Raw genomic sequence first — 27,960 nt, forward strand, 5'->3', positions numbered from 1 at the left:
GTCATGTCCGACTCTTTGTGACTGTATGGACTGTAGCCCGCTAGGCTCCTCTGTTCATGGGATTTTCCAGACAAGAATACTTGGGTACATTGCTGTGCCCTCCTCCAGGGGACCCTCCCAACCCAGGGGTCAAGCCTGCTTCTCTTACAGCTCCTGCATTGGCAGTTGGGTTCTTTACCATTTGTGCCACCTGGTTAATCCCATCTAAAAATATCATCACAGCAATAGCCGGACTAGTGTTTGACCAATATCTGGGTGCCATGATCTAGCCAAGTTGTGAATAAAATTAACCATCATCCTTCCCCCATACCATCTGATGGAACTTGGGCCCTAATTGGTAGGTCTTAGGTTTGGCAACCCCTGGGGGGCTGCCACCAACAGAGATAAACCCAGGTCCTCAACCCAAGACAGTGGTTTGACCATTTACAGATGAGGGAACAAGTCCTAGAAATAGGTTCAATGAATCGGCCCCAAAAAACCCAGGGTAGAGTTAGGACAAAAATCCAGCCTCACTGAACAGCTGTCCCCAGCTATTCCTACAATTCTTGGTTCCACCGGGGGCCTGAACTCCAGATTCCTAAAGAATATTCTAATTTCACTTTCTGTTTGGAAAACTGGAACCAAGTCCGAACACATTCAAACCATAAACTCTGAAGGAAGAATATCAAAGCCTCTCCCAGATGCACCTTCACATTCCCATCCCCAACCCTCCTATAATGCAGCAGACACACATACTCGTCCACCAGAAAATTCTTTTTGAGAGTGCTTTATTCAAAAAGATCTAAGTCAGGTGCTTTAAAACATATCAAAATGTTACAGAAATTCACAGTTCCCTATTGAGGACTTGTCAAGTTACATTAAGATATCTAAACACATCAGTTTATAAATTCAGAACCAAACATTGAACCAGGTCATGTACCATTGCTTGAAAAGCAAGTTATGATTAAGATAAAAGATACTTCACAAAGCTAAATCAAATGGGGAAACCCTTAAGAAACACTAGCAGTTATACACCAGAAACCAGCAGCTTGGAAAACAGGTCTGCGATCTGCTGGGGAGGCTCCACGGGGAAACGAGTTTCTCCCTTTACAGCTGGTCCATGTCTAGCGCTCGGCTATAACACAGCGGGAGCTGTAACCTCCCACGACAGGGTTGCTGCTGCTGCTGCTGAGTTGCTTCAGTCGTGTCCGACTCTGTGCGACCCCAGAGACGGCAGCCCACTAGGCTCCCCCGTCCCTGGGATTCTCCCGGCAAGAACACTGGAGTGGGTTGCCATTTCCTTCTCCAATGCATGCAAGTGAAGTCGCTCAGTCGTGTCCAACCCTCAGCAACCCCATGGACTGCAGCCTTCCAGGCTCCTGTGTCCATGGGATTTTCCAGGCAAGAGTACTGGAGTGGGGTGCCATTGGATAAATGCTGTCAATTCCCTCAGAAAGAATGGGTGCCGCATTTCTCTATTTTTACCTCTCTAGATCATTTCTCATCTCGTCTGCCTCCAGCAAGAAGACTTTGTGTAAAACAATTTAAGTAGAGACTTGACTAGAGAATCTGTATTGCTGCATCGGTGCTCAAGGAGATCTCTGCCTCCTACCTAGGCCTTCACATCATGGTTTGGGCGCTATGCTGGTGTGCTAAGTTGCTTCAGTCCTATCCAACTCTGTGCGACCCTTATGAACTATAGCCTGCCAGGCTGCTCTGTCCATAAGATTCTCCAGGCAACAATATTGGAGTGGGTTGCCACGCCTTTCTCCAGGGGATCTTCCTGACCTAGGGACTGAATCCGTGTCTGTTAGGTCTCCTGCACTGGCAGGCAGGTTCATTACTACTAGGGCCACCTATGGAATTCCTTTGTTCATACAGAAATTTCTCTTGGAGATGTACCTACGGCACCGTGTTCTCTGTGCTACAGAGCTTTGAAACAGTTTTGTTTTTTAAAGACAGCGTCTCTTTTCTTTAAGAGAGCTTCTTCTCCTTCTGTGATCCATCTCTCCTTCCAATCTCCTAACCCTGAAATAACTGCCCAAACTCCAGAGAAAGAATTCTGGCCAAGACATTTTTGCATCAGAGATTGTGTTTTGAGTGACTTTTTTTTTTTTTTCTGGTCTTTATGTCCTAAAGTCTTATTGACATAGATGACAAAATATCATTATCTGGAGGTCTCTAGGAGAGTGTCTTGTTTTCTTTCTGGTAGAAAGGAGGGAAAGGTGAATATATTATTCCTTGAAGTCTCAGGCTAAAACCTCAACCTCAGGGCTCAGCATCTGTCACAGGGACGACTAATCTCAGATTCTCCCACCTCAGCCTCAACTCAGAGTTAAAGTCCAAAAGCCTGGAGGTCAGTATGCATTTGTCACAGTTTGCACAGTCAAGCCTATTTTGTGCTTTTCAGTTCCTCCTCAAGGTAACCACCCCCCTCCCCCTACAATTTAACTCCTCACGTTCTCACTAATGTAATTACTAAGAATGTTACCTTGTGCTTAATTCCAACTTCACCTGGAGGACTGGATCCCCTTATCACCAATCAGATAAACTCAAGTTTTTCCTTCATTTGATCACCTTATAACATAAGCTCCAGGAAATAGATTAAGTTGGATGAGGCTATGTTGCTTTTCACAAGTGAGGGAAAAAACCCTATAAATTGGCCCTTTGTTCATCACACGATTTCAGGTTCATTGCACACAATTACATAAATGCACACAAATCTGTCCAGGAGTTCAAAACTGCAAGGCCATGTGATACCAGTGAGAAAATACAGCTCTACATCACAGCAGTGTCTCTATTTCAAAGAATCTTTCCAAAATTCCTGATTGGGTTATTATTAGTACATGAGAAATGATTTCTAAACAGGGTGAGCCAAAATGGAAAACTGGGGTCTGCATTAAGTGGAATGTATCATGTAAGAGATTTCCCTTAATTCCACCCCAATCCCCAATCTTTAAAAAAACCAAGTCTACCCCAGTATCACTTTCTCAGAAAGTGATCTGGCAAATTGACATTTTGCAACATTTCCATGTTTAATACTATCAAAATGTTAGTGCAAATTAAAGAGAACTTTCATAAACCAAAATAGCTGTCCAATAAAAGTTAGTCATTAGTAATTTACATTGTGGAAAAATTTTTCCCAAGCCATTCAAGGAAGATTATTAGGGCCAACAAAGGCTTTGAACATTCAAAATAAAAATAACCAGAAGAAAAGTTTTCCAAGTTATTTCTCAAATGCAAAATTCAGGAAGTATGTTTGCATTCACAAAACTGTTCTTTCCCATCTGTAACAAAGGAAGCCTCTCCCTGGGCCCCTATTATTTTCTGTGCATTTTGCAGAAGCCCACTGAGGAGGCTAAGGCCCTCCTGATTTCCAGTCCACCCTGCACAAGGCTGGTGGATATCCCCACAGAGGCAGTAAGCTTAGCAAAATGACAGGTGGCAGCATATCATCTTCTCGAAAGTCAACAATGAAACCACAGCTGTAAGCCATCTAAAGAGGTCTTTCTTGGAAGCCATAGGGGCAGATGGGGGCAAGGGTGCTCAGGGCAGGAAGAGCTCTGCTGCAAAGGTCCACTTTCCTTGCAGGCACAGATCAGTGGCTCTTCTTTCCTCAACTGCCCAGCTCTCCAAATCTTCAGAGAGGAGGTAGAGAAGAGATGGGGAGTTCTACCCCAACGAGGCTCAGACTCTTGCTGTTAGGAGCTTCTGGCCCTGCTTGGTTGACCTCCACAGCCAGCACCCTGTTCCAACCATCCATCTAACACTCTTCAAACAGTATCAGCTGTACTGAGGCTGAGCTACTTGTCAGTCTTCCCAATGGGGGCTCCAAGGGACACTCTTCTTGCCCTTTCCCCTCCATTGGAGTCTCTCTAAATATCACCCAGGTAGCTGCTCAGAGAAGCTGAGAGAGAAGCTCCATCCTAACTATGCACCATCACAGGGCAGCCCAAAAGGCATCTCTGAACCCCATACTTGGTAAACAGCAGAAGTCTTCATTCCTAAGAGTCCATTTCCACATACAATGTGAGAGCAACCTGCAAGAATATAGTGGTTGGAAAGTTTAAAGCCTTGACTTCAAACATAGGACTTCAGCTCCGAGTGCAGGAAGACTCCTTGATTATGTGCAAATAGACTGAACTTACAGGCACCTGTCATTCTACAAGAAGTCTTCACATTTCCCTAAGGAGGGGAAATTTCCCAGCCACCCAAGACTAGGCCCTGATCTCGCCAGCCAGTCAGCACCTTATACAAACAAGTGAGACCTGTTTCATAAGACATTTCTTTCAACTCAGGAGGCACCAAAGAATTGGGGTCAACAGCTTGGCATGCTGAGAGAAACATCAGGCTCCCCCTATCTCCAAGAGGTAGCCAGGGAGGCAAGGGCCAAGGGAGGGTCCATTCTTTACTGGCATCCAGACAGATACATCCTTGTTATTTAGAACAATCAAAGTTTCCAGTGTAAAAACCTGTGGGCTTATTGCATCTACCCCACTGATAGTTTCTCTTCTTTTTTTTCATCAGACCTGCCTTGAGGGCATGGTTTGTTAATTAATTTGTTTATTTCCAAGGATCTCAGACTCACAGATCCTTCTAGGCATACAAAGAGAATATCTATTAACACAGTGAAAGTGAAAGTCCCTCAGTCTTGTCTCCATGGACTGTAGCCCACCAGGCTCCTCTGTCCATGGAATTCTCCAGGCAGGAATAATGGAGTGGGTAGCCATTCCCTTCTCCAGGGATCTTCCCAACCCAGGAACAAACCCCAGTCTCCTGTATTGCAGGTGGTTTCTTTATCATCTGAGCCACCAGGGTAGCCCAAGAATACTGGAGTGGGTAGCCTGTCCCTTCTCCAGGAGATCGTCCCAACCCAGAAATCGAACCGGGGTCTCCTGCATTGCAGGTGGATTTTTTACCAGCTGAGCTACCAGGGAAGCTCCTATTAACACATAAATACCCCAGATGGTGAGTTTGCTAGGCCTTCTTTTCCTTCTAAAGTTGAGCAGATATGTATGGTTGCTCCCTGGCACTTGAGAGGAGAAATCTTTTCTTCAGTCTGAAACCCCTCAGACTGGCAGTGACTTCTCTGATTTTCCTGCCTACAAGCAGCATATTTGCCAGCCTCAAGCACTAGTGCTGGTTGCTTGGAATTGAACTGCATGTGAATATATCATGTAGGCATGTGGATGTGTACCATATGAGCACACACGTGTGCACACACATTTTGGGTCCTCCTTATAATAAAAATTGAAAGTCCTCATGAGTGAAGCAAAGGAGCAGGGAAAGAAAGGAGAGGGAGTTGCTGGCTTCTCCATTGTGGTTTGAAAGCTGGAAAGATTTGCTTTTAAATGTTTCCATGGAAGGCATCCAGCTTCCTGTGAGACTTCTCTGGGCAACAAAGGCCTCTGCAGCATCTGGATCCCCTTCTTCTGGTGGCTCAGATTGTTGCTGGGGTCTCAGCTATCTCCTCCAGCCTCTGCCGAATCATTAGGCGGAGCACAGTGTACCTGGGGAAAGAAGAGCTGCAGTGGAGAGCAGAAAGCAACACACTCCCTCTCGTGACCCTCCCCACCACCTGGGTCACAGAGGGGCCAGATGCATCAACCCTTTGCTTCTTTTACTGGCCCACTCTTGAACCACTTCATTACTTGTGTTCATTACCACAACAGGATGAAAGGGCTGAAGAGGCTCACTCCAAACTATTATAATTCTTTTATAATTATTAGAAAATCTGACAAAGAATGAGAAGGTGAAATAACATGAACAGTAATAAGGTTCCCTTCACTGAGTGCTTAATATGCTTAAGGCACTATATGTAGAGGATTAGATAATCCTCAACTAGGCTGGACCATAGGAAATTGCCATTATTTTTACCATTTGGAGGAGCCTACAAAAATGGCAGCTTCTTATGGTTCAACCTAATATTAGTATCTGCATTTTGCCAAAGAGGATATAGTAACTACCAGGCATGGAGGTCCATGGCTTATTGATAAGTACTGTTTTTTATACCTTTCCTGAATTATGGCAATTCAGATACTGGAGTGGACACTATTATACAGAGTGAACATGGCTTTGCACTACACAGCAAAAACTATTTTTAAAGTTTGGCATAGTAAGTGCTCAATAAATGTTAATTGCTATCATACTAGTTATCACTTTATTCTCTAGTGGCAAGAAAACCTCAGTTGTTCTGCCATATCTGTGAAATGTAATCTATTCTGTGACTAAAGATGACCAAAAAAAAAATCCTTCCTAGAACAAGGTTTTAGTACTGGACTTTTCAACTCAAATGCAATTTCCAGAAGAGATGTTTTAAAAAAAAAAGGAGGAAAGATACAAGGAAGGGATTTTAGAGGTACTCTGCTCAGATGAATTTCCACTACCAAGACAATCTTCCTAAAATCCTTGGAATATTTTTATGTCCCATATCAAAATGAGAAGTTGAACAAGAAGCAGAAAGACGAACACACCAACACAAGTTTCATGTCCCCACCTGACATATGGCATTGTCAACAGGAAGTCCCCTGAACAAAGTCCATAAGACCCAGATCCCGGCAGCAGCTCACGTAGCCCCTGCAGGGCTCCAGAGCAGAGCCTTCTCTCATTGAGGCCTCTGGAGAATCCAACCAGCCACCCCAGGGGCCATGCTTACTTGCGCATCAGCTTCTTGACTTCCCTATCTTCTTCCTCTTGGAGCTTCTGAATGAAGCTTTTAAGGACAGGCATCTCGAACTTTATATACTGAGCCACCTAAGGAGGGAAAAAGTAGGTCTGGGGTATAAGACCCCTATCAGCACTATTCCAACTTTTTTGGGCATCTCTCTCATGTTAGGCACAAAGGCTTGGGGAATCTATTTCTGTGCTAATTCAGGACTTCCTCAAAGACAGGAACCAAGTTTTATTCTTCTCAAGGTGGGCAAAGAGTCCATGATAAAGATTGCTTTATCTACATGATATTTAATACATTATCTCATAACTTCTCATTTTTATCATGTATTCAATACCACGAGAGGTAATGTCAAACACAGAAAAGCACTTTCTCTTGATTCAGTCATGCAGAGAAGATTGGAACTCATAATATTCAATAAACCCCTCTGATCTCCCCTAAAAAAATTTAAGGAACCATGCTCAGAATGATGATTTGTGCCTCAAGTCTCAAACAGGTATCCAAATGTGAACTTCCTCCTGAGAAGCTGTAAGTGAGAGAGTGGCCCCCACCAGCCACTCCGCCTCCCTCACCCGAATCCTCACCCTGCTCTATCAGCTTCTCCACGTGAGAAGTATATGTCTTCACCCTTTTAATGTTGGGCTCAGCTATGCAAGTTGCTTCGGCCAATGGAACATGTATGTGGGTGTGACATGTGTCAAATCCAAGTGGGGGCTTTAAATGAGCTTACATGGTTTCTTGCACTCCAGCCATCTGCCATAGGAAGCATACCTAAGTAGCCACTGCCTCTGAACCCTTGGCCTCTGAATAAGACACACCATGTAGTTAAAGTGAAAGTCACTCAGTCATGTCCTATTCTTTGTGACCCTGTGAACTGTAGCCCACCAGGCTCTTCTGGCCATGGAATTCTCCAGGCAAGAGTACTGGAATGGGTTGTCATTTCCTTCTCCAGGGGATATCCCCAACCCAGTTATTGAGCCTGGGTCTCCTGCACTGCAGGCAACTTCTTTACCATTTGAGCCACCCACATCTAAAGCGGAATGACTGCTACCAGCCTGGAGAATCCTGATCAAGAAAGTAAATGTTTGCTGTTGTTAAGTGACTAAGATTTGGGAATGTTTGTTACTATGGCAAAAGCAGTCTAATGTGCAAGGTAAAGATCTCAGCTAACTTCTTGAAATTGCTTAGAAAAGGTTTGCAGAAATTTTTCAGCCATTAAGTATACCAAAAAGCCTCATTAAATTTATTCTTTCTATGGAAATCATTTTGTGCCTGAGCATTCTTCCAATTAATTCCCACAGGAGACACCCTCAGCCTAGCCTCTACATTAACTTTCCTTGGCCCTATGATCATTACCATTCAAGAAAACCTACTATTGAGAAATAGCAACAAAGTTGGGCAAAAAAACCAAGCTTATAACCCAGTTATCATTTATCCAACCCACCCACCACCCTCCTGGGACAGATATCGGACTGAAAAGGGACTCACATCATAGGTAACTTCCTCCACCTGGTCTTTTTCCATAAGGAACACTTTGGAGACCTGCTCACATGGGCCCTGGAGGATCCGGGCAATCAGAGGATAATCTGTGTTCTTCAGCTTCTGTTTCTCTGGAACCACACACAGCCAAGAGCAGCTCTGAGTTGCCTGAGGTCTTTCTCACTGTAAGTAGCTGTCAGTGAGTAGCCCCTGAGTTAAATGGGCTAAATGGACCAGGCACCTTAGGCGATACAAGTCAGGAAAACTGATTTGTAAATGAGAGATTCAACAGGTATTGTTCAAAGCAACTGCTGCCGCTCCCCTACCCCTCAGCAATATTTCCATGCCTCAAGCCTTTTGAAAGATGCTGCATTGGAGAAAACAGTTTTCTCTGTGCTTTGAGAAAATCCAGTTCCTTTTTTTTATAGGCAGTTAGGTTTTAGGGTTTGTTTAGTGACCATATATGGCATTCCCCAGTGAACTTACCCAGGGAGCCCACCCGCCTTGAAGGCAAACAATATTTGGAGGTTTCCAAAACTAAGAACTAAGCAAATAAGGGAGAGATTCTGTTTTTAACTTGCTATTTTGAGTTAATTAAAAGTTTTAAGTGCCTTGTGTTCTTTATACTTACCACCGCTGGTATGGACCACATACAATGCAAACTCCTCTGCCGAGTTCTCAATCTGAATCGGGAAGGAGCAAAAGATACTCACTAAAAGCATTCATTTACACATCTAAACTGTGGCCATTTCTTCTTCTCGAACACTGCAAAGCTAAATAAATGACAGGCTCTTTTGAGGGGAGGATTATTTATCTACAGCATTAAAAGTGATGGGGAGATGGGGCAGGTAAGTAACTTTATTAATAATAATAGGTAATAAAATAGGTGCTAATATTTATTGCACCATGCTAGACACAGTTCTAACAAACTTTACATGTTTTAATTCATCTAATACTCGTGAAAATCCAGTGAGAAGTAAAATGCTGCCTGGCATATCGGTAAACAAAAGATGTTACAGACATCAGCGATTGCAGGCACCTCCAATGGTGAGCCCGTGAGTCCTGACGAGGACTCAGAAAGGAAACAAAAAGTGCTTGCCAACTAGCAGCCATTGGACTATAGCGACTCCACACGTGACCCCAGAGGAAACTTAGGATGTGAAAAGACCGAACTCTGGCCCAATAGCTGAGGTGCGTATCAAAAGAATGACTTCAGTGAGCCCAGACACTTGCATCCTCCTATACCTAGAAAAACTCTAAATTCCTTAACTTGAGATATCTGGTTTTCCTTCAATTCACAATAATCTTTTGACATTCAGACTGCTTGCCCTTTGTTGGAAAACTATGTATTCTAGCTCCCTCCTTGTCTCCTCGGAGCAATTTTCTCAGGATTACTTGAGATGTTGCCTCCAGGGCTTGAAGTCCTAAGAATATCCGCCAAACATAGCTCTCACTCACAGACTTAGATTGCCTGGGGGGAGGGATAGTTAGGGAGTTTGGGATGGACATGTACACATTGCTGTATGTAAAATGGATAACCACCAAGGACCTGCTGTATAGCACAGGGTACTCTGCTCAATATTATGTGGCAGCCTCGAGGGGAGGAGAGTTTGAGGGAGAATGGATACATGTATACACATAACTGAGTCCCTTTGCTGTTCACCTGAAACTATTAACAACATTGTTAATCGGCTATACTCCAAGACAAACGTCAAGATTTTGTTTAAATAGAAAAAATACATAGCTCTCAACTTTTAGGTTGTGCAATTTTTTTCCTGTTGACACCAGCAATGGGTGCTCTCAACCTCATTTTACAGATGGGGAGGCAGAAGCACAGGGATTTTAAGTCACTTGTCCAAATCATCCAACCAGCAGATGATGGATGGAGAATCAAACCCAGAGCCCATGCCTTAAACCACTAGGAAACACTGGCTTCTCTAAAAATAAGAATACCTGGTTTCCAAAAGACTTAGAAGGTGATGGTGGAAAACACAGAGTAACAAGACTTTTAAAACACCATGCACTATAATTTTCACATCTACTGAAGACTGATTTTTTAAAGTAGCTTCCCTAAATGCACAGAAGTCAATATGTACATGGAGCCCTGATCCAGTCATCAGGTCTGGGGTCCTTCTCTGGTGGAGAAGGATCTGAGGGGTGGTGCTTCCCAGGCTTCAGTGGTATCAGAATCCCTGTAAACCTTGTTGAACAGGTTCCCTGGCCTCCTCTCTGAGTTCCTGTTTCAGTGGGCCTGATTCAAGGGAGAGAGAGACCTGAAAACCTGCTTTGCCAACAAACTCCCAGGTGATGCTGATTTCATGGGATCTAAAGAACCTAAACCTTCTCTGCCCAGTGTCCTCCTAACCTGGCAACACACACTCTCCATAGCTCCCACCTCTACACCTCTGGGGGCCCCAAGGCACACATGTCACTGTCTGAGACAGCCAGCAGAGAGAACTTGCCTTAAATTTGTTGAGCAGCAACTTCAGGACCTGTGGAGTCGTCATGGTGCTGTTGATGCGGACATTGGTGATGGAGCCATAAGCTGGCGTGAACACTGATGTCTGTTAACAGAAGAGTCTGACTCAGAGTGGGTATACAAGAATGGGGCACTAAAATCCAAGGGACAAGGACAATAGCACTCAATCTGTGCTTCCTGAGAGTCCCCTGCCCCTGACAACCTAGAAGTATCAGGCTTTGAGGTCAACAAAGAGCCCTGGGTTTTGCCTAGCTCAGGAACTTGCAACCACCCAACCATAGAAAGCTGGAGGAATCTGAGCTTGCCAATTGGCAGGCCTGGGGAGGGAAAGAGGAACAGATAAGGGAAGCCCTCCATCCAAACAAAACACACACAAAGCACCTTCCACTACAACTTCAACAGGAGGAAGTCTGTGATCATTCTTCCATGATGCAATTGTTTCTAGGGCCAGATTAAAGCCAAGTAGCAAGACTGAAGGAGGGTCAGCTAGCTTGGGGTCTTGAGGCGGGAGATAGATGGGCCCCCGGCTGAACAGTTTCTCCCCATGGGTAGAAATGCCTTAATAATAGAAACTCCATAAAAGCAAGATGATGGAGGAGGCTGGGCTCTGCCCAGATAAGAGAAAAAAGACCACATATTTCTCAATCTTGAAGTTAAGGAAAGAAAAAAGAAAGTGAAGTCGCTCAGCCATGTTCAACTCTTTGCGACACCACGGACTGTAGCCCACCAGGCTCCTCTGTCCATGAGATTTTCCAGGCAAGAATACTGGAGTGGGTTGCCATTGCCTCCTCCAGGGGATCTTCCCAACCCAGAGATCGAACCCGTGCCTCCCTCATTGCAGGCAGACGCTTTACCATCTGAGCCACCCGGGAAATTGAGGAGACCTCCCCAATTGTACATGTGCAAAAAGGCTCCTTGGAGGTCAAAAAGGGAGGGGGTATGATGTCAACTACCCACAGGCCTTTCCACTAGAATCTGAGGCAGGAGCTAGATGGGCCGCAGGCCAGGCGTTTACAACTGGTCTCATGTTTGCATTTCACGGGCAGGAAAAAGTGGGCTTCAGGCTGGACACTTACAATTAGCCTCCTGTTTGTATTTCCCGAGACAGGAGATAGGTGGGCCCCAGGTTAGGTATGTTTGCTCTCCCAAATGGAGTAACAGAAACAGGGTAAATAGATAGGCTTTGTCTCCTATCTATTTACCTTAAGATAATAGTCATGACAGGAACAGAGATGGGCTAAATCTTGTTTGCATAAAGGATCAGGAGGCTATATATTTCCCATCTTTGAGGCAAAGGAGACACTGCACGTGTGCATAAAGGCTCCTTGGGGGACAAAAGTCAGGAGACAGTGCCAGGCCATGATGAGTCTTGCTTCTCCCAGGATGCTTTCCTTCAAAATCCATCTTGTCTGAAAGGTACATATGCACGTAGGGGGAAGGTCTTGACACAAATTAGCCAGGGTGGCAAAACAAGATGGTTGGCCAGGTGGAAGACAAAGACCCAAAAGAACTGCCCTATATTAAGCACCTCTTTACTATGCTCCTCCTCATTAGGGAGGACACCCACACACTTTCTCTCCAGGTGTGCATCTCTGCCTTGCTTCTTTCTCATCTAAACAAACTGTTTCTCTGCGTGCTCTCCCACATGCCGTTGTGCTATGTCTCTAATAGTAAACTCTGTACTTGCATTTACAGTTTTTGCCTCCATGATACATGCATTTTTCACTAGGAGCAAGAGCCAGGGAAAAATAGCTTCCAGCCTCTACCCTCGCTGGTCTGGTGGCTAGGATTCCTGGGTTTCATCCAGGCTATCCAGGTTCAGTTCCTGGGCAGGGAATTAAGATTTCACTTCATGCTACTGTTCACTGGTGCCTCTCCTAGATCAAATCCATCTTGGCTAAGAGATGTGCATACACGCAGGGGAGGACCCTGAGATATATCAAAGACTGACTCAGAACCAGGCAGACCAAGATGACCGATCAAAGGAAATCTAGAAGAACTGTGCCATAAAAGTGATTCAGACTACTGTGAGGGTGTGAACTTCTCTCTCTGAGCCCTCCAGGGTGTCTATCCACACATACTGTACTCTTTCTTCCTAACAAACACTTTACTTGCTTCCCTGCTTTCTGCCTGTAGGTGGAAATTCATTTCTACACAGTTGATGGGCCAAGGCTTTGTCACTGGCCACTGGTCCCTGGTGGTCTAGTGGCTAGGATTTAGCAATTTTCCTGCTGCTGCCCGATCTCCATCTCCAGCCAGAAACCAAAACCCTGCTTCAAGATGCTACAGGCTCAGGTCACGTGAGATCAACCTGAATCCTGCAGCTCTATTTCAGAGCAGCCCTTTAACTCACAGAGAAGTCAGGCTCCACAGCAGCTGGAGGCACATGGTGCAGAAAGAGAGTAACACATGGATTGGGGGTAAAGGGGGTGATTCTGATGAGGGTTGTCTATGGGTCATCTCACATCTCACTCACTGAGGCAGGAACAAAGTGGGCGGGGCACAACCATTAAAAGAACGGCACAGCCATTGTGAACAGGATACCACAAAAACTGGTTGGAACCCACTAGGCCCAAGATGCCAGCAGATTTGATTTCCAGTAGACCTTCACCTCCATATGTACTCATTGTAATACATTAGCATCTAAATGACCCACTCACAGGTGCCATGACAGTTCTGAGGTCAACCATAAGAGGCCAAAAAGTGGGTGGTACCCCAATTCATGGAAATCCCCATCCCTTCTTCAAGATAGTTAGCATATTCCTCCCACTCATTAGCCTAGGAAATTCTCCACCCCATAAAAACTAACCACCCCCATAGCCCAGGGCTGCTCTCACATTCCCAGATGACCCATTGTCCTGGGGCCACCACTCTCCTTTCCAGATGGCCTGCATTCTGTCTGTGGAATGTGTATCCCCCAGGGCTACACTCTCTGTGGAGTGTGTTTCTCCCAGCACTGCCCTCACTTTCTCAGGTGACCCCATGCCCTAGGTCAACCCCTCCTTCTGAGACAGCCCACACTCTGTCTACAGAAGACTGTGTAGCTCTCTGAATAAACCTGCTTTCACTCTACTGTGGCTCACTCTTGAATTGTGTGAAGCCAAGGACCCTCATTTGGTGGCCCATCCCAAAGGACTCACCTAAGACCTAGGACACACTCATCTTCTCACAGCTTTTCCTACACCACCACCACCTAGGGGGGTTCCTGATCTGGAGGCCCTCATCTCTAACAGAGCCAGCAGCCCATCCAAGGGCGAAGACTGAGTGGCTTCCCAGGTGGTGTCTGCAGCCCTGATGTGGCAGTTGCCCAGGAAGGGGTCTTGCTCCCACTAGGGCTGCCCCATGCCCCATGCTACCGTGCTTCCCCTACCTTGTGATTGTAGAAATGGCCGTTGATAGAGAAGCGGTGGCGTCTGATTCGCCGCTGGTCGCTGGGTGTCCTCACATTGCCACGACGACGTACCCCAACATCACTGCGTGTGCGCATCAACTGTGGGGTGTCTTCCTGTAGGGACTTCAGGCCCCTGGAGTCTGAGATGGAAAGAGGAAATGAGCTCTGAATGCCTGGACCTGGGATGTGGCAGTTACAGTAACTTCTTGACCAATGCTACAGTACGTACAGCTTCCCCAAAAATATATTTTATAAAAACAGTATTTCTTGCTGGGGAAAAAACATGATACATAATTTACCAAAAAGCAATACAGTGACAAAGTTTAGAGCACAGACTTCAGAGCCAGACTCCCAGGTTCAAACCCCAGTTCTACCACTGCCACTGTAGGGGAGCAAAATTTGCCACCCCAAAATGTCACTGGTATGCTGAAAATGATCAAGACCCAAAAGACTGATAAATGGAACAATACCTGCCATATCAGTAAACAAAGGCTATCACCATCATCAGCGACTGCAGTCACAGCCGATGGTGAGCTGGTAAGTCCTGAGAGAACTCAGGAAGGAAAGAATACCTGCCAGTTAGCAGCCATCAGACTGCAGCCATCAGACTGCAGCCACTCCCTACGGCAACCCCTGAAGAAATTCAGGAAGTGAAAACACAGGATATTTGCCTCAGATAGCTGAGGTGCATATTAAAAGAATGATTTCACTGAGCCCAGACTCTTGCATTTTCCCATACATAGAAAAGCACTAAATTCCTTAACTTGAAATATCTGGGTTTTTAAAATTAACAATTATCTTCTGATTAATTGTCCTTTGTTGCAAAACTGCTATATATCTTAGCTGCCCACCACTGGATTCTTTGGAGCAGCTCTCTCAGTCTGGGTTCCCTGAGATACAGCCTCCCAGGTTTGAAGTCCTAAAAATTCCCTAAAATTCTTAATTTTTAGGTTGTAATAAGTTTTCAGCCAAAAAACTCAGGAAGAAACTGACTTTTCCCCTAACTGTCAAGGATTTAAGATAGTAGGCCTATTACAGGCCTAAAGCTACCATCAGAAATATCTACAAAGAATATGGGCTAAACGTGGTAAAGGAAACAGAGATCAAAGTTCACCCCATGTCACACTGTCTTTTCAGGGCCAAGCAAACATCTGTTTACCAACCATTGCTTTTCTTTTTTTTTTTTAATATAAATTTATTTATTTCAATTGGAGGTTAATTTCTTTACAATATTATATTAGTTTTGCCATACATCAACATGAATCTGCCATGGGCATACATGTGTTCCCCATCCTGAACCCCCCTCCCTCCTCCCTCCCTGTACCATCCCTCTGGGTCATCCCAGTGCACCAGCCCCAAGCATCCAGTATCATGCATTGAACCTGGACTGGTGATTCATTTCATATATTATATTATACATGTTTCACTGCCATTCTCCCAAATCATCCCACCCTCACCCTCTCCCACAGAGTACAAAAGACTGTTCTATACATCTGTGTCTCTTTTGCTGTCTCGCATATAGGGTTATCGTTACCATCTTTCTAAATTCCATATATATGCATTAGTATACTGTATTGGTGTTTTTCTTTCTGGCTTACTTCACTCTGTATAATAGGCTCCAGTTTCATCCACCTCATTAGAACTGATTCAAATGTATTCTTTCTAATGGCTGAGTAATACTCCATTGTGTATATGTATCACAGCTTTCTTATCCATTCATCTGCTGATGGACATCTAGGTTGCTTCCATGTCCTGGCTATTATAAACAGTGCTGTGAGGAACATTGGGGTACACGTGTCTCTTTCAATTCTGACCAACCATTGCTTCTCCATCTCCATGTGAATTGCCTTCCTCCCCTCTGAAATCCCCAAATACTACCCAGTAAGAGGCTGGCAAGTATTAAACAAAGGGGAAACAGAGTCATCTTAGAGAAATTTCCCTGTATCTTTGAGATGCAAATGTCCTATCTGGTCTCCTCATCTCTGCCATCTCTTTAAAATGCAAATTTTTAAAAAGGGTAAAGTAATTTAGAACTTGACTTGTTTTCCATAAATATTAGTAAAAAAGGAAGAAGCCTTTAAAATTTTTTCTTATTCTAACTGTCATTTACAAACTAGTGAGTTCTGTATTGTGATATCTGATTCATGACTAAGTTTGGAAAATAAAGTATAATATTTCTTATTGTGTCTATGTGGATATGTGTATATCTCAGTAAGTGTCTTTGGATATTATTGTTAAGGTTAATTCATAAAAGAGCTCTGTTTAAGTTGCCTTAAAGAAAAGTAAGTGCTTACAAACCAAACAATTCTAAATACAAAGGAAATTAAGCTAAATTAGTTTTAGGTTCAGTGAACAGGAAAGTATTTAGTATTAAATTAATATCTTATGTTAATGTTTGTTTGTTGATCTAATTAATATAGATATGTCTTTGAAACCATCAATATTAAGTAGCACTCTTTTACTGCACCTAGTTTTAATAGAGGTTAAGGGAAATTTTGTTATACCTGTTGCAAATTTGTCAGCAAGAAAAAATAACTTGGTAACTTTAGCTAAAAATCATCTAAAATAGTTTCTCCATATTTTAGTAACTACTATTTGTCTCTTGGTTTTCACTAGAATTTAAGATTTTTAGGAGTTGGGAATTCTAATTTAAATATATAATTAAAGCTACTGAAGACAATAAAACATTTTATGGTAGAATGTGTGAGGTTAAGAAGGCATGAGGAGGGACTTCCCTGGTGGTCCATGTCCCTGCCAATGCAAGGGACATGAGTTTGATCCCTGGTCCCAGATCCCATGTGCTGCAGAGCAATTAAGCCTGTGCTCCACAACTACTGAGCCTGCACACCTAGAGCCTGGCTCTGCAACAAGAGAAGTTACCACATTGAGGAGCCCACACACCACAACAGGGAGTAGCCACCACCACCCCCTACCATCCCACACTGCAACTAGGGAAAGCCTGCATGCAGCAATGAAGATCCGGTTAACAGTGTTAAAAAAGATCCAGTTAATAAATGCTACAAAGAAAAAAAGAAGGTATGAGGCATGAAATTACATTTTACTGAGAAAGTTTTATACAAGGTCAGGATTAACTAAAGTTAGACTGAAGTTGACTAGGTAAATGGATTTTGTTAAGTAAACTAATATAAGGCTGGAATTTGATATATCTCTTTCTATTAGAAATGCTCCTTTTTGATTACTGTTGCATGAGTTTCTGGGCCCTTAGGTGATCCATATTTGCTTTCTTTTAATCATTTTGAGACTTTGGTTAAATGAATAAATATTGTTTCACAGTGACCTATTGTGTTTTAAAATCTTTTTGATATTTTTAACAAACTTTCCTGACTAAAGCTTTTTTAGCCTCCAGCTGACTCTGGGATACTTCAAAAGAACATCTCTGAGACATTTCAAAGAGGAAGGTCAAACTAAGTTTATCTGATATGTGAAATTATTTCAAAATCCTTGTCAAATGGTTGGAGAAGAACCTTAGGTTATAGTGTATGGATAAATGCCACTAATGTAGATATTCCAAAATTTATGTGGAATCCCTCACATCTGATATGTCCTGATATATTATCTAAAATGTTATATCTCACAGAAATAACCAAGTTTCCTGCTAACTGCATTTTACTCAAATCTTTAGGCTATTTTAAGTTTTGTACATGGACTGATGAATATGGTTCATAATTTTATGACTTTGAGAAATATACTAGCTTTAATTAAAAAAAAAATTTATGGTATGACCTACAACAAGTTGATAAAGTATACATTTGCAAACAAAGCTGAAATATTTCTCATTTTCTATCTGACCCAACCAAAATTTGGAGGCCCCAGCCGGCTCGCCTGTGGACTTGATATTCTATTGCAGTTGGACTCCCTGGTGCTTCAGATAGTAAAGAATCTGCCTGGAGTGCAGGAGACCCAGGTTAGATCCCTGGGTTGGGAAGATCCCCTGGAGGAAGGAATCACTACCCACTCCAGAATTCTTGCCTGGAGAATTCCCTGGACAGGAGACTGGCGAGCTACAATCCATGGGGTCACAAAGAGTCGGACATGACTGACCGGCTGACACTACAACTGGTTATGCTAATCGTCATTTTAATTATTCTTTTTTCCAAGTTGTTTGTGCTTTGTGTCTCCTTGTGGCACTATGTCTTTGTTAATGTTACTAGCTGTGTTACTTATATCCTGTCTTTTTTACAAGATTATTGTCTCTTACAGTACCGAGTGTGTAACCAGGCCTCCAACAAAACTATGGCTAAACATCTTGAGGCACAGACCACATTTATTACATAGAGTAATTGTAATAGTGTGATTCTAGGTATGGGAAGAAGTAACAAGGGAGAATGTCTCTTGGATCATAATTAGAAGATCTAAATAATCTTTTATTACTGACAGGGCCTAACCAAAAATTTAGCACCCAGAGTGGCATATCAAGAATTCTCACCTGATCTTGGATGAGCCTCCCAGCCAGCACCATGCGACAAAGTTTGATTATGAAATGTTTCCCAAATGTTGGCCAAATTCCTGACCAAGAGGAGATCAGTCATCAGCAATTGCAGCTCTCCAGTGTGAGCTGATGAGCCCTGAGGGAACTCAGGAAGGAAGGACTATTTGCCATTTGCAGCCATCAGATTGTGGCCACTCCCTATGGTGAGCCCTGAGGAAACTCAGGATGTGAGAATAGAGGATACAGAGCCTTAGGTAACTGAGAAGTATATCAAAAGAATGATTTCAGTGAGCCCAGACTCTTGTATCTTCCCATATGTAGCACGGAATCTTCCCATATGTAGCATGGAATTCCTTAACTTGAGATGCTGCCTCCTGGGTTTGAAGTCCTAAAAAATTCTTGCTGAATAAAACATAACTCTCAACTTTTAGATTGTGAATATTTTTAAGTCTACAAGTACAAAGAAGACACTTTCCAAAGGGGAACAAAAGAAGACAAATCTCAACATTTGGAACACTGGCACCAATGGTGAACACTCCCAGGGAGGTCTATCTGATGAAGCAGTTAGAATGGTCATCACCCCCTTTCCACAAGATTGTGGAACAGACATTGACCGTGGGGGATTATAATAGGGAAAAGCCAGTTTTGATTCCATGTTGGAGCTGTCTCTGACTTTACCTTTGTTTTTGTTATTATAAAAATACATAATGGCCTGCCTCAAGGAAATCTGCCCCTCGGTCTAACTGTTAAGCTAAAGTGGCTTTGTTCAGTTCACAGGGAGACAATCTGACCCTGCCCATCAGTGAATGGTTGCAGAAAAGATGAATTTAACACATCCTCTCCTATATTACAAGATAAATGGCCTTTGTACTTTATGTCCTCATCTTCTCTCCTTCTCTGTTCTACAAAAGAAACTGGAATCCAGACCCTGATAATATGGGTTTTTTGGAAACACTGTTTTGCCATCTTCTCAGTCTATGGCTTTCTGACTCATATTCTTTGCCTCAGCACCTCAGCTTTCAGTTTATTGGCCTGTTGTGTGGTGGAGTAGAATGAGCCTGGACTCAGTAACAGGTAGAGAAAAATGTCTTTCTTTCCAACACCATATATCACTAACCTCTCTGTGCCTCAGCTACATCACCTATAGAAGGGGTTAATAATAGCATCTACCTCACAAGATTGTTGTATGGGTTTAAATAAATTGATTAATTGAAAGCACTTAGAACAGTGTCAGGCACAGGATAAGCATGATATAAGGACTTGCAAGATATTATGAACCGATAATATCTATCAAAATTACAAATGCACACAGCCTCAGACCTAGAAACTTAATTTGAATGAATTCTACAGACACAAATGTGTGAAATGAGACATGTACAAGGACATTGTCTACACTTTTGTTTGTCTAAAGACTAGAAATGACTTAAATGTTTATCAATAGGAAGTGATTAAATTATTTATTCATACAATGAAATACTGCAGAGCTGTAAAGATTGCAGAGGTTCTTTCTGGGTTTGTATGGAACAATCCTCAAGACTAACAGAAATGGGATGTGCAAAATGCTGCCACTTCTATAAGAAAGGGAAAGAAAAAAATGACATCCAAACATTAAGCTTTGTTGCTGTGTATTTCCTTGTGTTTGCAAAGAATATCTTGGGAAGAAAGCCTTCAGATTGCTTCTAGGAAGGGAAAATTAGCAGGTGGATGAGATGTGAAACTTTGAATTCTTTTTTCTTAATAAGTTTTGAATCTCAAACCATGTGAATTTTATATTTCCAAAAAATAAGTAACAGTATGCAACATTCATCACATCAGTCTTCACACAGTTGGCCCCAAACTGGAGGATCCTCCCACCATGCCTGTACCTGTGGAGCTCAATGTCTGATCACTCTCAGGCAGGGCATCCACCTCTGAGATTGGAATGTTGGGCATGGTGAGGGGCTTCAGGATGGTACTGGAAACAAAAACAAACAAAAGGCTCAGCCCCTGCAGATGAACTCCCTCAATCCCACCCCATCCCACTCATGCAAAGGGAATACTTCTGGGGATCATGCAGTAGGTGATGAAGGACATGGTAGGCTATGCTGAGGGCCTCATGAGGCTGGCCCAGCTCCTGAGCCAAGCACTGAGCAAGGAAGGTGAATTCTGGAGGGAGAAAGTTTTGCTCCCAGCATTTGTAGCAACATCAAGCCCAGGACAGAGAACAACAAAGAATAGCTGTGTGGTACCTGTGCTGGGTTTCTAAGCACCTACAAAGTCTATGCCTTATTTAGAAAACCCTAATAATGGTCATTTATTTTTAGGGACAAGATTCTAGTACAGACCCATTTATGTTGGAGGAATTACTCAGAAATTTCTTCTGGAATCTAACAGGAATGGAAATTAATAGGTTGGTTGCTATGAGAGTCAGAGTAACTACAGAGTGGCACTGATGGCAGTGTGCTCAGGGTTGCTGGAGAGAGGGTCACATGCAGGCAATCTGAGTTGAGACCTGATATTGCCCTGATAACTGGGAAATAACTTCCCAAAGCTCAGAAGGACAATGGAAGAAGCTCAGAGAAACACAACCAAAATCAACAGCGGATCTGGCTAGAAAGGAGAATCATATTTGACCAATTAAGACCTTCCCATGGTGAGAAGAATGTAGGTGCCCTGGTGAAACCAAGCAAGACCCTATGGGGGCTTCCCAGGAACAGACCCCTGCATCCTCTTCTTATTTGTTAAAAAGCTTTAGCCTTCTAGGCCTTCTCTGAGTTCCAAAAAAAAAAAAAAATCAGAGACGTGAGAAAATCCAGAAACAAAGGAAAACAGCCAAGCAAGACAAAAAAATAATAGTTTAGCCATAAAACAATTCAAGAACCTTTAGTTCCTCCTCAGGGGCTATAGATAATATCCTGAGCCATACCCAGGAGATGTTTTGCAGATACTGACTCCTCCACCAGGTATATGAAGTTAACTGCATTCTGACCACAAGCAGGTGAACCCCAAACCAGTTGGAACCAGATAATGTTGACTCCTGAAGTACCATCTAATTACCTTACCACCAAATTAATGAGAAGAGCATCTACCACCCTACAACAGTCTCCCTCACCTTGCCTTTAAAAACTCATCCCTGAAAGCCATCAAAGAGTTCAGGTCTTTTGAGCATGAGCTGCCTATACTCCTTGCTTGGACTTGCAATAAATGCAGCACCTTCCTTCACCATAACCTTGTGTCAGTAAATTGGCTTTACTGCATGTAGGTGAGCAGACCCAAATTTGGTTTGGTAATGCTACGACTCAGCAGAGACAGGACTTACAGTCCAGGGATGATACTTTTTTTTTTTTTTGCCACATCATGTGGCTTGTGGGATCTTAGTTCCCTGACCAGGGTTTGAACCTGAGCCCTCTGCAGTAAGAATATGGGTCCTAATCACTGGACCGCCAGGGATGATAATTTTAAGGAAAGACAATTGAAAATTGAACATCTAAAAGAACTACTTGTTGTATAGTTATAACTTGTGGGCGTCTGAGCCCCAGAATGAAATCAGAGACTCTCAGGAACGGTGTACACTTGGCACCCACAGCAGCCACTGCCTACTCCCTAGTCTGAAACCCTCTTTATTGCCCAAGCAGAAACTGGTCTCAGCATATTTCTTTTAAAAAATACAAAAACAACTTTTTATTTTGTATTTGGGTATAGCCAATTAATAATGTTGTGATAGTTTCAGGTAAACAGCGAAGGGACTCAATCATATATATACATGTATCCATTCTCCTCCAGACTCAGCATTCTTCTTAAAACAGTGGTCCAGGCACTCACTTTACTATAGCAGGCACTGGAATAACATTATTTATCATTCCTGAAAACTCTGTCAAAGTATTTGCAGGTTTGAAGAAGCAACCAAGACCAGCTTGATGCCATAAGGAAGGGAAAAGAAACAAGTGTACAGCTTGAAAGACTTTGGAGTAGGCCAGCCAAAGGCCACATGGTCAAATGGAATTTTAAAAACCATCTCTCTTAGGGAACGAAATGTAATATTCCATGGGCTAGGCTGGTGCTATGGAATGGGTTTGGCCCACTTGAAACCAAATACAGTGAAAATGCCGAAAGCAAAGAAGAGTATGAAACTGCAAAGTTAGATGAAACCAAAGAACCTTGACTGGACCTCTCCGCGGCTCCCCCCACACCCCCAACCCCAGCACTGATGGTACAAGCAAAGAATTTCCTTCTTAAATTCCCTTGGAAATATACCAGATCAGCTACAGGCTTTGGGCAACATTGTAGATTTCTCTTAAATTCAGCCAAGAAGAGATTTGGCTGTGGAGTTTAACAAAATGTTCAATGGGGCCAACAGAGAGGGCTTGGTTCTCATTTAAAACAGAAAAAAACATCACTGTGGTTTTGGCTGGGATCTTGGTGCATTCCACCATGCTCTGGCCCCAAGGCATTCAGCATTAGCAAATTTTAGGATGGAACAAAGGGTTGTCACTTTACCCTAAAAACTGAAATCCCAGATAGTAGGGATTTCCCTGGTGGTCCAATGATTAAGAAGCTGCCCGCCAACGTAGAGGACATGGGTTCAATCCCTGGTTTGGGAACTAAGATTCCTCATGCTGTGGGACAACTAAGCCCATGCATCACAACTACTGAAGCCCACACACCCTAGAGAGTGTGCTCTGCCAAGAGAAGCCGCCTCAATGGGAAGCCTGTGCACCTTAGCTAGAGAAAGCCTGCATGCAGCAATGAAGAGCTCACGCACCACAAGTAGACCCAGCACAGCCAGACACACACACACACACAACAGTAAAGAGGGTGTGCCTTACTAGATGTACAGAGCTACTCATCTGGCTACAGGAAGGAACAGGCTTAGTCTTCACAGACCTTCTAGTGGGAACACGGGAGAGGGGACCTCCCAGACCATCACACCACCACCCAACTCCAGGTGTAACCTAAAGGAAGCAGAGCTTGCTTGGCTGGCTTGGTCAGGGCCTGACATGCTTTCCCCACTTTCAGGTTCCTCTAAGACACAGAGAGCTTTGGACAGAAGTTTTGAGCCCTAAATGACTCTGGGGTGGGGTCACTCTGTGAGGAGTGGTCCCAGTCGGGAGGGTGCTGGGGCATTGGGTGTCCTGTCAGAAATCTGCAGACTGAGGCTGGCTAACCACTACAATACCCCTCAGAGAGGTAGGGTCTCTACCAGCGATGGCATGCTGCTCACTCAAGCCTTAGTGCTTCTCCTCTTGGACTCAGCATCTCCCTTCCTCACTCGTCCATTCATTGATTGTGGTGCCAGGCCTGGAAGCCCAGTAACACCAACATATGCCCCCTTTCTCCTCATTCCAAGTCTAGAGCAGGGGGGAGTGGGAACGGGAGCTTCGATCAAGGCTTGCTGGAAGAAGGTAGCCTTTACCAGCTTGAGAACACATGCAACCCCCAGATACCTCTGGTAAATCCCCAGTCCTCTCTCTCTTTACTCACCCTTGAGCCCCCAAGTTACAGCCAGAGTGCCAAGAGGAAGAGGATGGAGGGGGGCGAATGCGCTCATTGTCATCCTGCATCTGTAGACGAATGGGCCGGCGCAGTCCCCAGGAGATGTTCAGCAGCCCCTCCACAATAAACTCATCTTCCTCCTGCCACAAAGCAATTGGATAAGTCCAGAAAAGTCCCAAAGAAGCCAGCACCATGTTGTTTACGGTAAACGACAGTTTTCTTGATGTGCCCAGGTAGGTGCACCCAAGTGATAGTCACACCTCAGCTCTGAGCCACTCTCCAGGCTCTGAAGCTGAGCTCAGAGGTCCGCACATAGTTTTCTCAAAATTCATAGACATGTGCAAATTCTAACAATGGTTTCTTTGTTGTTTTTTATACTAATGACTTTAAAGAACGATAAATATATTTCTTAAAGTATGTGAGAAAATAGCCTGTTATTCTTAAATTCTGCTAACAGAAGCAAGAGCTAAAACCTTGAATTAGCTATTTTTCCCCTCCCCTACTATAGAAAGTGATGTGTCTTTCATTATAACATGTTTAGCAATCTGACCCACCGGTTGATGATTTAAAGTAACATTTCCTCAAGTTTGTTCAACAGAATACTAGCTCATCTGGCAGATGAACTGTTACCTTAAAAAGAGTATCAAGTGATTGTGAGTTGGGAGATGATGTGTTATCAGATTTCTTAACAGCAGAACTTCCCAGAGCCAATAATTAGCTAATGTGCTACATAATAACTCTCTAAGAGGTGAATAAATTCTGCAAGAATTCCAAATTTATACTCAAGGGTTGTTGATTGATAAGAATTTAAATGTGAAGGCCTTCTAAAAATATCTGATGTTTTATTCAAAAAGAAATGGATCTCAGGAATCACCAGACCCTTGAGTCATCTATAGGACATACCTCAGAAAAGCTGTTTCAGAGAAGGTAATGGCACCCCACTCCAGTACTCTTGCTGGAAAAATCCCATGGACGGAGGAGCCTGGTAGGCTGCAGTCCATGGGGTCTCTAAGAGTCGGACACGACTGAGCAAATTCACTCTCACTTTTCACTTTCATGCATTGGAGAAGGAAATGGTAACCCACTCCAGTGTTCTTGCCTGGAGAATCCCAGGGACAGGGGAGCCTGGTGGGCTGCCGTCTATGGGGTCATGCAGAGTCGGACACGACTGAAGTGACTTAGCAGCAGCAGCAGAAAAGCTATTTAAGGACCAAAATCTTGCTACTGATCCAGCCACTAATTAGTAGAAGGTTTGAGGACAGTGCCTAAAGAGTCAGGTCTTCTTTCTAGAATCTCAGCAAAACCTTTTGAACCCATGTTTTAAAAGCAGGGTCAAGACCTAAGGTCTGGGCTATGGCTACATCTTCAGGACAAGCCCCATGAAAGAAGATGACACATGCTCAGTGAACAACCAATCTGGGTACCAAGATCATCCTTAGAGAGGGAGGGGGTAATAAAAGAAGGCAGGAGAGGGGTGGAACAACTTTAGGGTGTTTGGGGATCTTAAGGAGAAAAGCGTTACTTAAGCACAGGTTACATGTATGGTCTTCTAAGTGGTCAAGGCTGGTATCAATACTTTATACCACATGATTAGAGGGCAGAATTTAACCCAAAGTAGGACTCTGCCTAAGTGGTATAGTTTGAGGAACATACTAAAAGCCACTACATACTATACCCAACCTGCCTGCCTTAGTAGCTGAAATTCTACCATCTGATATCTGTTTCTACAGATTAAATCTATATGGCTTGATAACCTGAAAATGTGTTTAGAAGGGTATTACATGTACCTTCTTATCAGCCAAGAACACTTGAGTATAAATTATTCTACCAGGCTCCCATATAATTCACCATCTACCCGAAATAGGCTTTACAGAAATGGATACAGGATGGGGCTGGGGAAAGACATATGGATAACAAAAGACATGCTAAGAAGGCATTCTAGGAAGGCTGCTGCAGCTGTGGGGAAAAGCCAAGTTCCCACCCAAAGCTTATGTAACTTGTCCAGATTGCTGCAACAGCACATGGGCCAGATGTGCCAACACAGAGGACAGGGTGAGGTTCCTGAATTGCCCAAGAGGAAAAAGGTTGCTTGAGTACCATCTGAAATAGTCATTTCATGAAAGCATCCTTTTGGAGGGTCCTCCTTCTGAGGCTAGTATTAGTCCAGCCACAGGAATATCTCCAGAACAGAAAACACATTCTTTTTAGAAAAAATCTGGGCCCGGGGTATACTTTCAAAGAACTCTAGGGACTCCCAATAACATCACTAACATTGAGAGGCTACTCACTGTGGCAAGAGAGGCAGAGACCCTCTTGGTGAGGGTGACATGGAGACATGGAGACCCAGAAGACATGGAGATGAAGACTGGGCTGGCCACTAGGGGAGATGCCCCACAGATCTTCCCTGTGACTCCTTACCTCACGATGACGGAGCTGCAAATTTTGGCCTTCATAGTACAAGTTGTAGGTCTTCAAATGCAGGAGAAGTTCATTCCTTAAGAGAAAAATACAAAAAGTGTCACAATCTCAGCTAAAATCACTTATAATGCAATTACTCCCTCTTTTTCTCACCTCTAATCTGGCCTTCAGTCACTCCAGTCGGGGTGTTGTCTACTTGTGTACATACACACAAGTACACACCCCCATAGAGTGTAGAACCACACATCTTCCATCACAAACTTTCCCAGGATCAAGATCAAGAGTAAATACTACCTAGAACAGACTTAATGTAAGGAGCAACTCCAGAAAACCAAGGCAGGTCTGGTCTGCTGACAAAGGTTAGCAGCTCTCACTACATTTCTCAAACCCAAGCTAAATATGCAGGCCTTGTTAAACCGCAGATTCATAGAAGCAAATGCACTTTAAAGCCCATACACAAGGTTTCTTTAGCCTCTCCACAAACTTTCCTCTCTCACACATGCTGTGAGAAGACATTCACTGCAGACCTTCGTGAGACTCAGAAACTCCAAGGATTTCAGGAAGTTAAAAAGGGAGAGCTCTGGGCCCCATTGACTTAGGCTTCACTGACATACCTTTGTTGTTTAGTCGCTAAGTTGTGTCCAATTCTTTACAACCCCATGGACTATAGCGCACCAGGCTCCTCTGTTCATGGGATTTCCCAGGCAAGAATGCTGAAATGGGGTGCTATTCCTTTCTCCAGGGGATTTTCCCAATCCAGGTATTGAACCCATGTCTCCTGCATTGCAGGCAGATTATTTCCCGCTGAACCACAAGGGAAGCCCCTAATGTAATATTCTGCGTTACTTTTCTAATGTACTAATCTAATCTACTCTTCTTCTCTCCTTCAAGAGGTGCTTTTGTCTCTTTATTCTACCTGCTTTTAGTTTATAAAGACATTTTTTTAAAACCTTACAAGGCCTCTAAATACTGGTTTCCAAGTTGTTCCCTTGGGAGCATAGCTCTGTTAATACTAAACATGGAAGAGAGAGCATGTGACACCCTTTGCGATCAGAGTGAGAGCTGTCAAACCTGAAAATGCTCTGATCAAGTTTTATCTGAAAGCGAATGGAGGCCTGGGAGGAGGGAGGAGCTTGCGGAGAAACTGAGGCGTGCGTGGTTTTGCGTCTTCTCTGGCAAGAGGCAAGGGCGTTCTGTCACTTTAAGTCCAGTCATTCATTGTAAAGATTTGGGGCTGTCACAACCAACTCCTCCTCCTAGAAATTCTCCAGGACATCAGCTCTTTTGAGCCTCTAAAGGTACTATGTCTTGAAGACCCTCTTAACTTCACTCTGTATGGCCAGGCTCTGGGGGCATGTTCTTTAACTATAGCAGCAAACTCGCTTGATGCTCCCACTAGTCCACACGCAGTTGCTTTCTCCTTCTCACACACAGGAGCTCCTCTCGTGTACAGAGGAGGCTCCTCTGCCAGTGGCTTCCATCCACATGGGACTAGCCACTGCAAAGACAACACCATAGCAAAAAACCTTACTTGGAAATGTATTTATCTTGTCCACATGGGACTAGGGAAGTTTGGTGATGATAGTCCATTCTTCCTTTCTCTTTTCATCAGAAGAGGCCTA

The 27,960-nt window shown here is 43.7% G+C and overlaps 1 protein-coding gene across 1 annotated transcript; it reads right to left on the reverse strand.

Annotated features, from left to right (window-relative positions):
- Positions 1-768: 768 nt before the first annotated feature.
- Positions 769-27,928, reverse strand: RASSF2 (Ras association domain family member 2). The gene is made up of 10 exons (XM_068986994.1): positions 27,870-27,928; positions 26,339-26,414; positions 23,909-24,060; positions 20,314-20,402; positions 13,978-14,138; positions 10,591-10,692; positions 8,760-8,811; positions 8,138-8,259; positions 6,635-6,732; positions 769-5,489 (listed from the first exon to the last, which is right to left on the reverse strand). The coding sequence occupies exons 1-10, from the start codon at positions 27,926-27,928 to the stop codon at positions 5,420-5,422; spliced, it is 981 nt and encodes a 326-aa protein (XP_068843095.1). The 3' UTR covers positions 769-5,419.
- Between the last annotated feature and the right edge of the window lie 32 nt (positions 27,929-27,960).

The sequence above is a fragment of the Capricornis sumatraensis genome, chromosome 15, assembly GCF_032405125.1.
Source record: "Capricornis sumatraensis isolate serow.1 chromosome 15, serow.2, whole genome shotgun sequence".
NCBI lineage: Eukaryota > Metazoa > Chordata > Mammalia > Artiodactyla > Bovidae > Capricornis > Capricornis sumatraensis.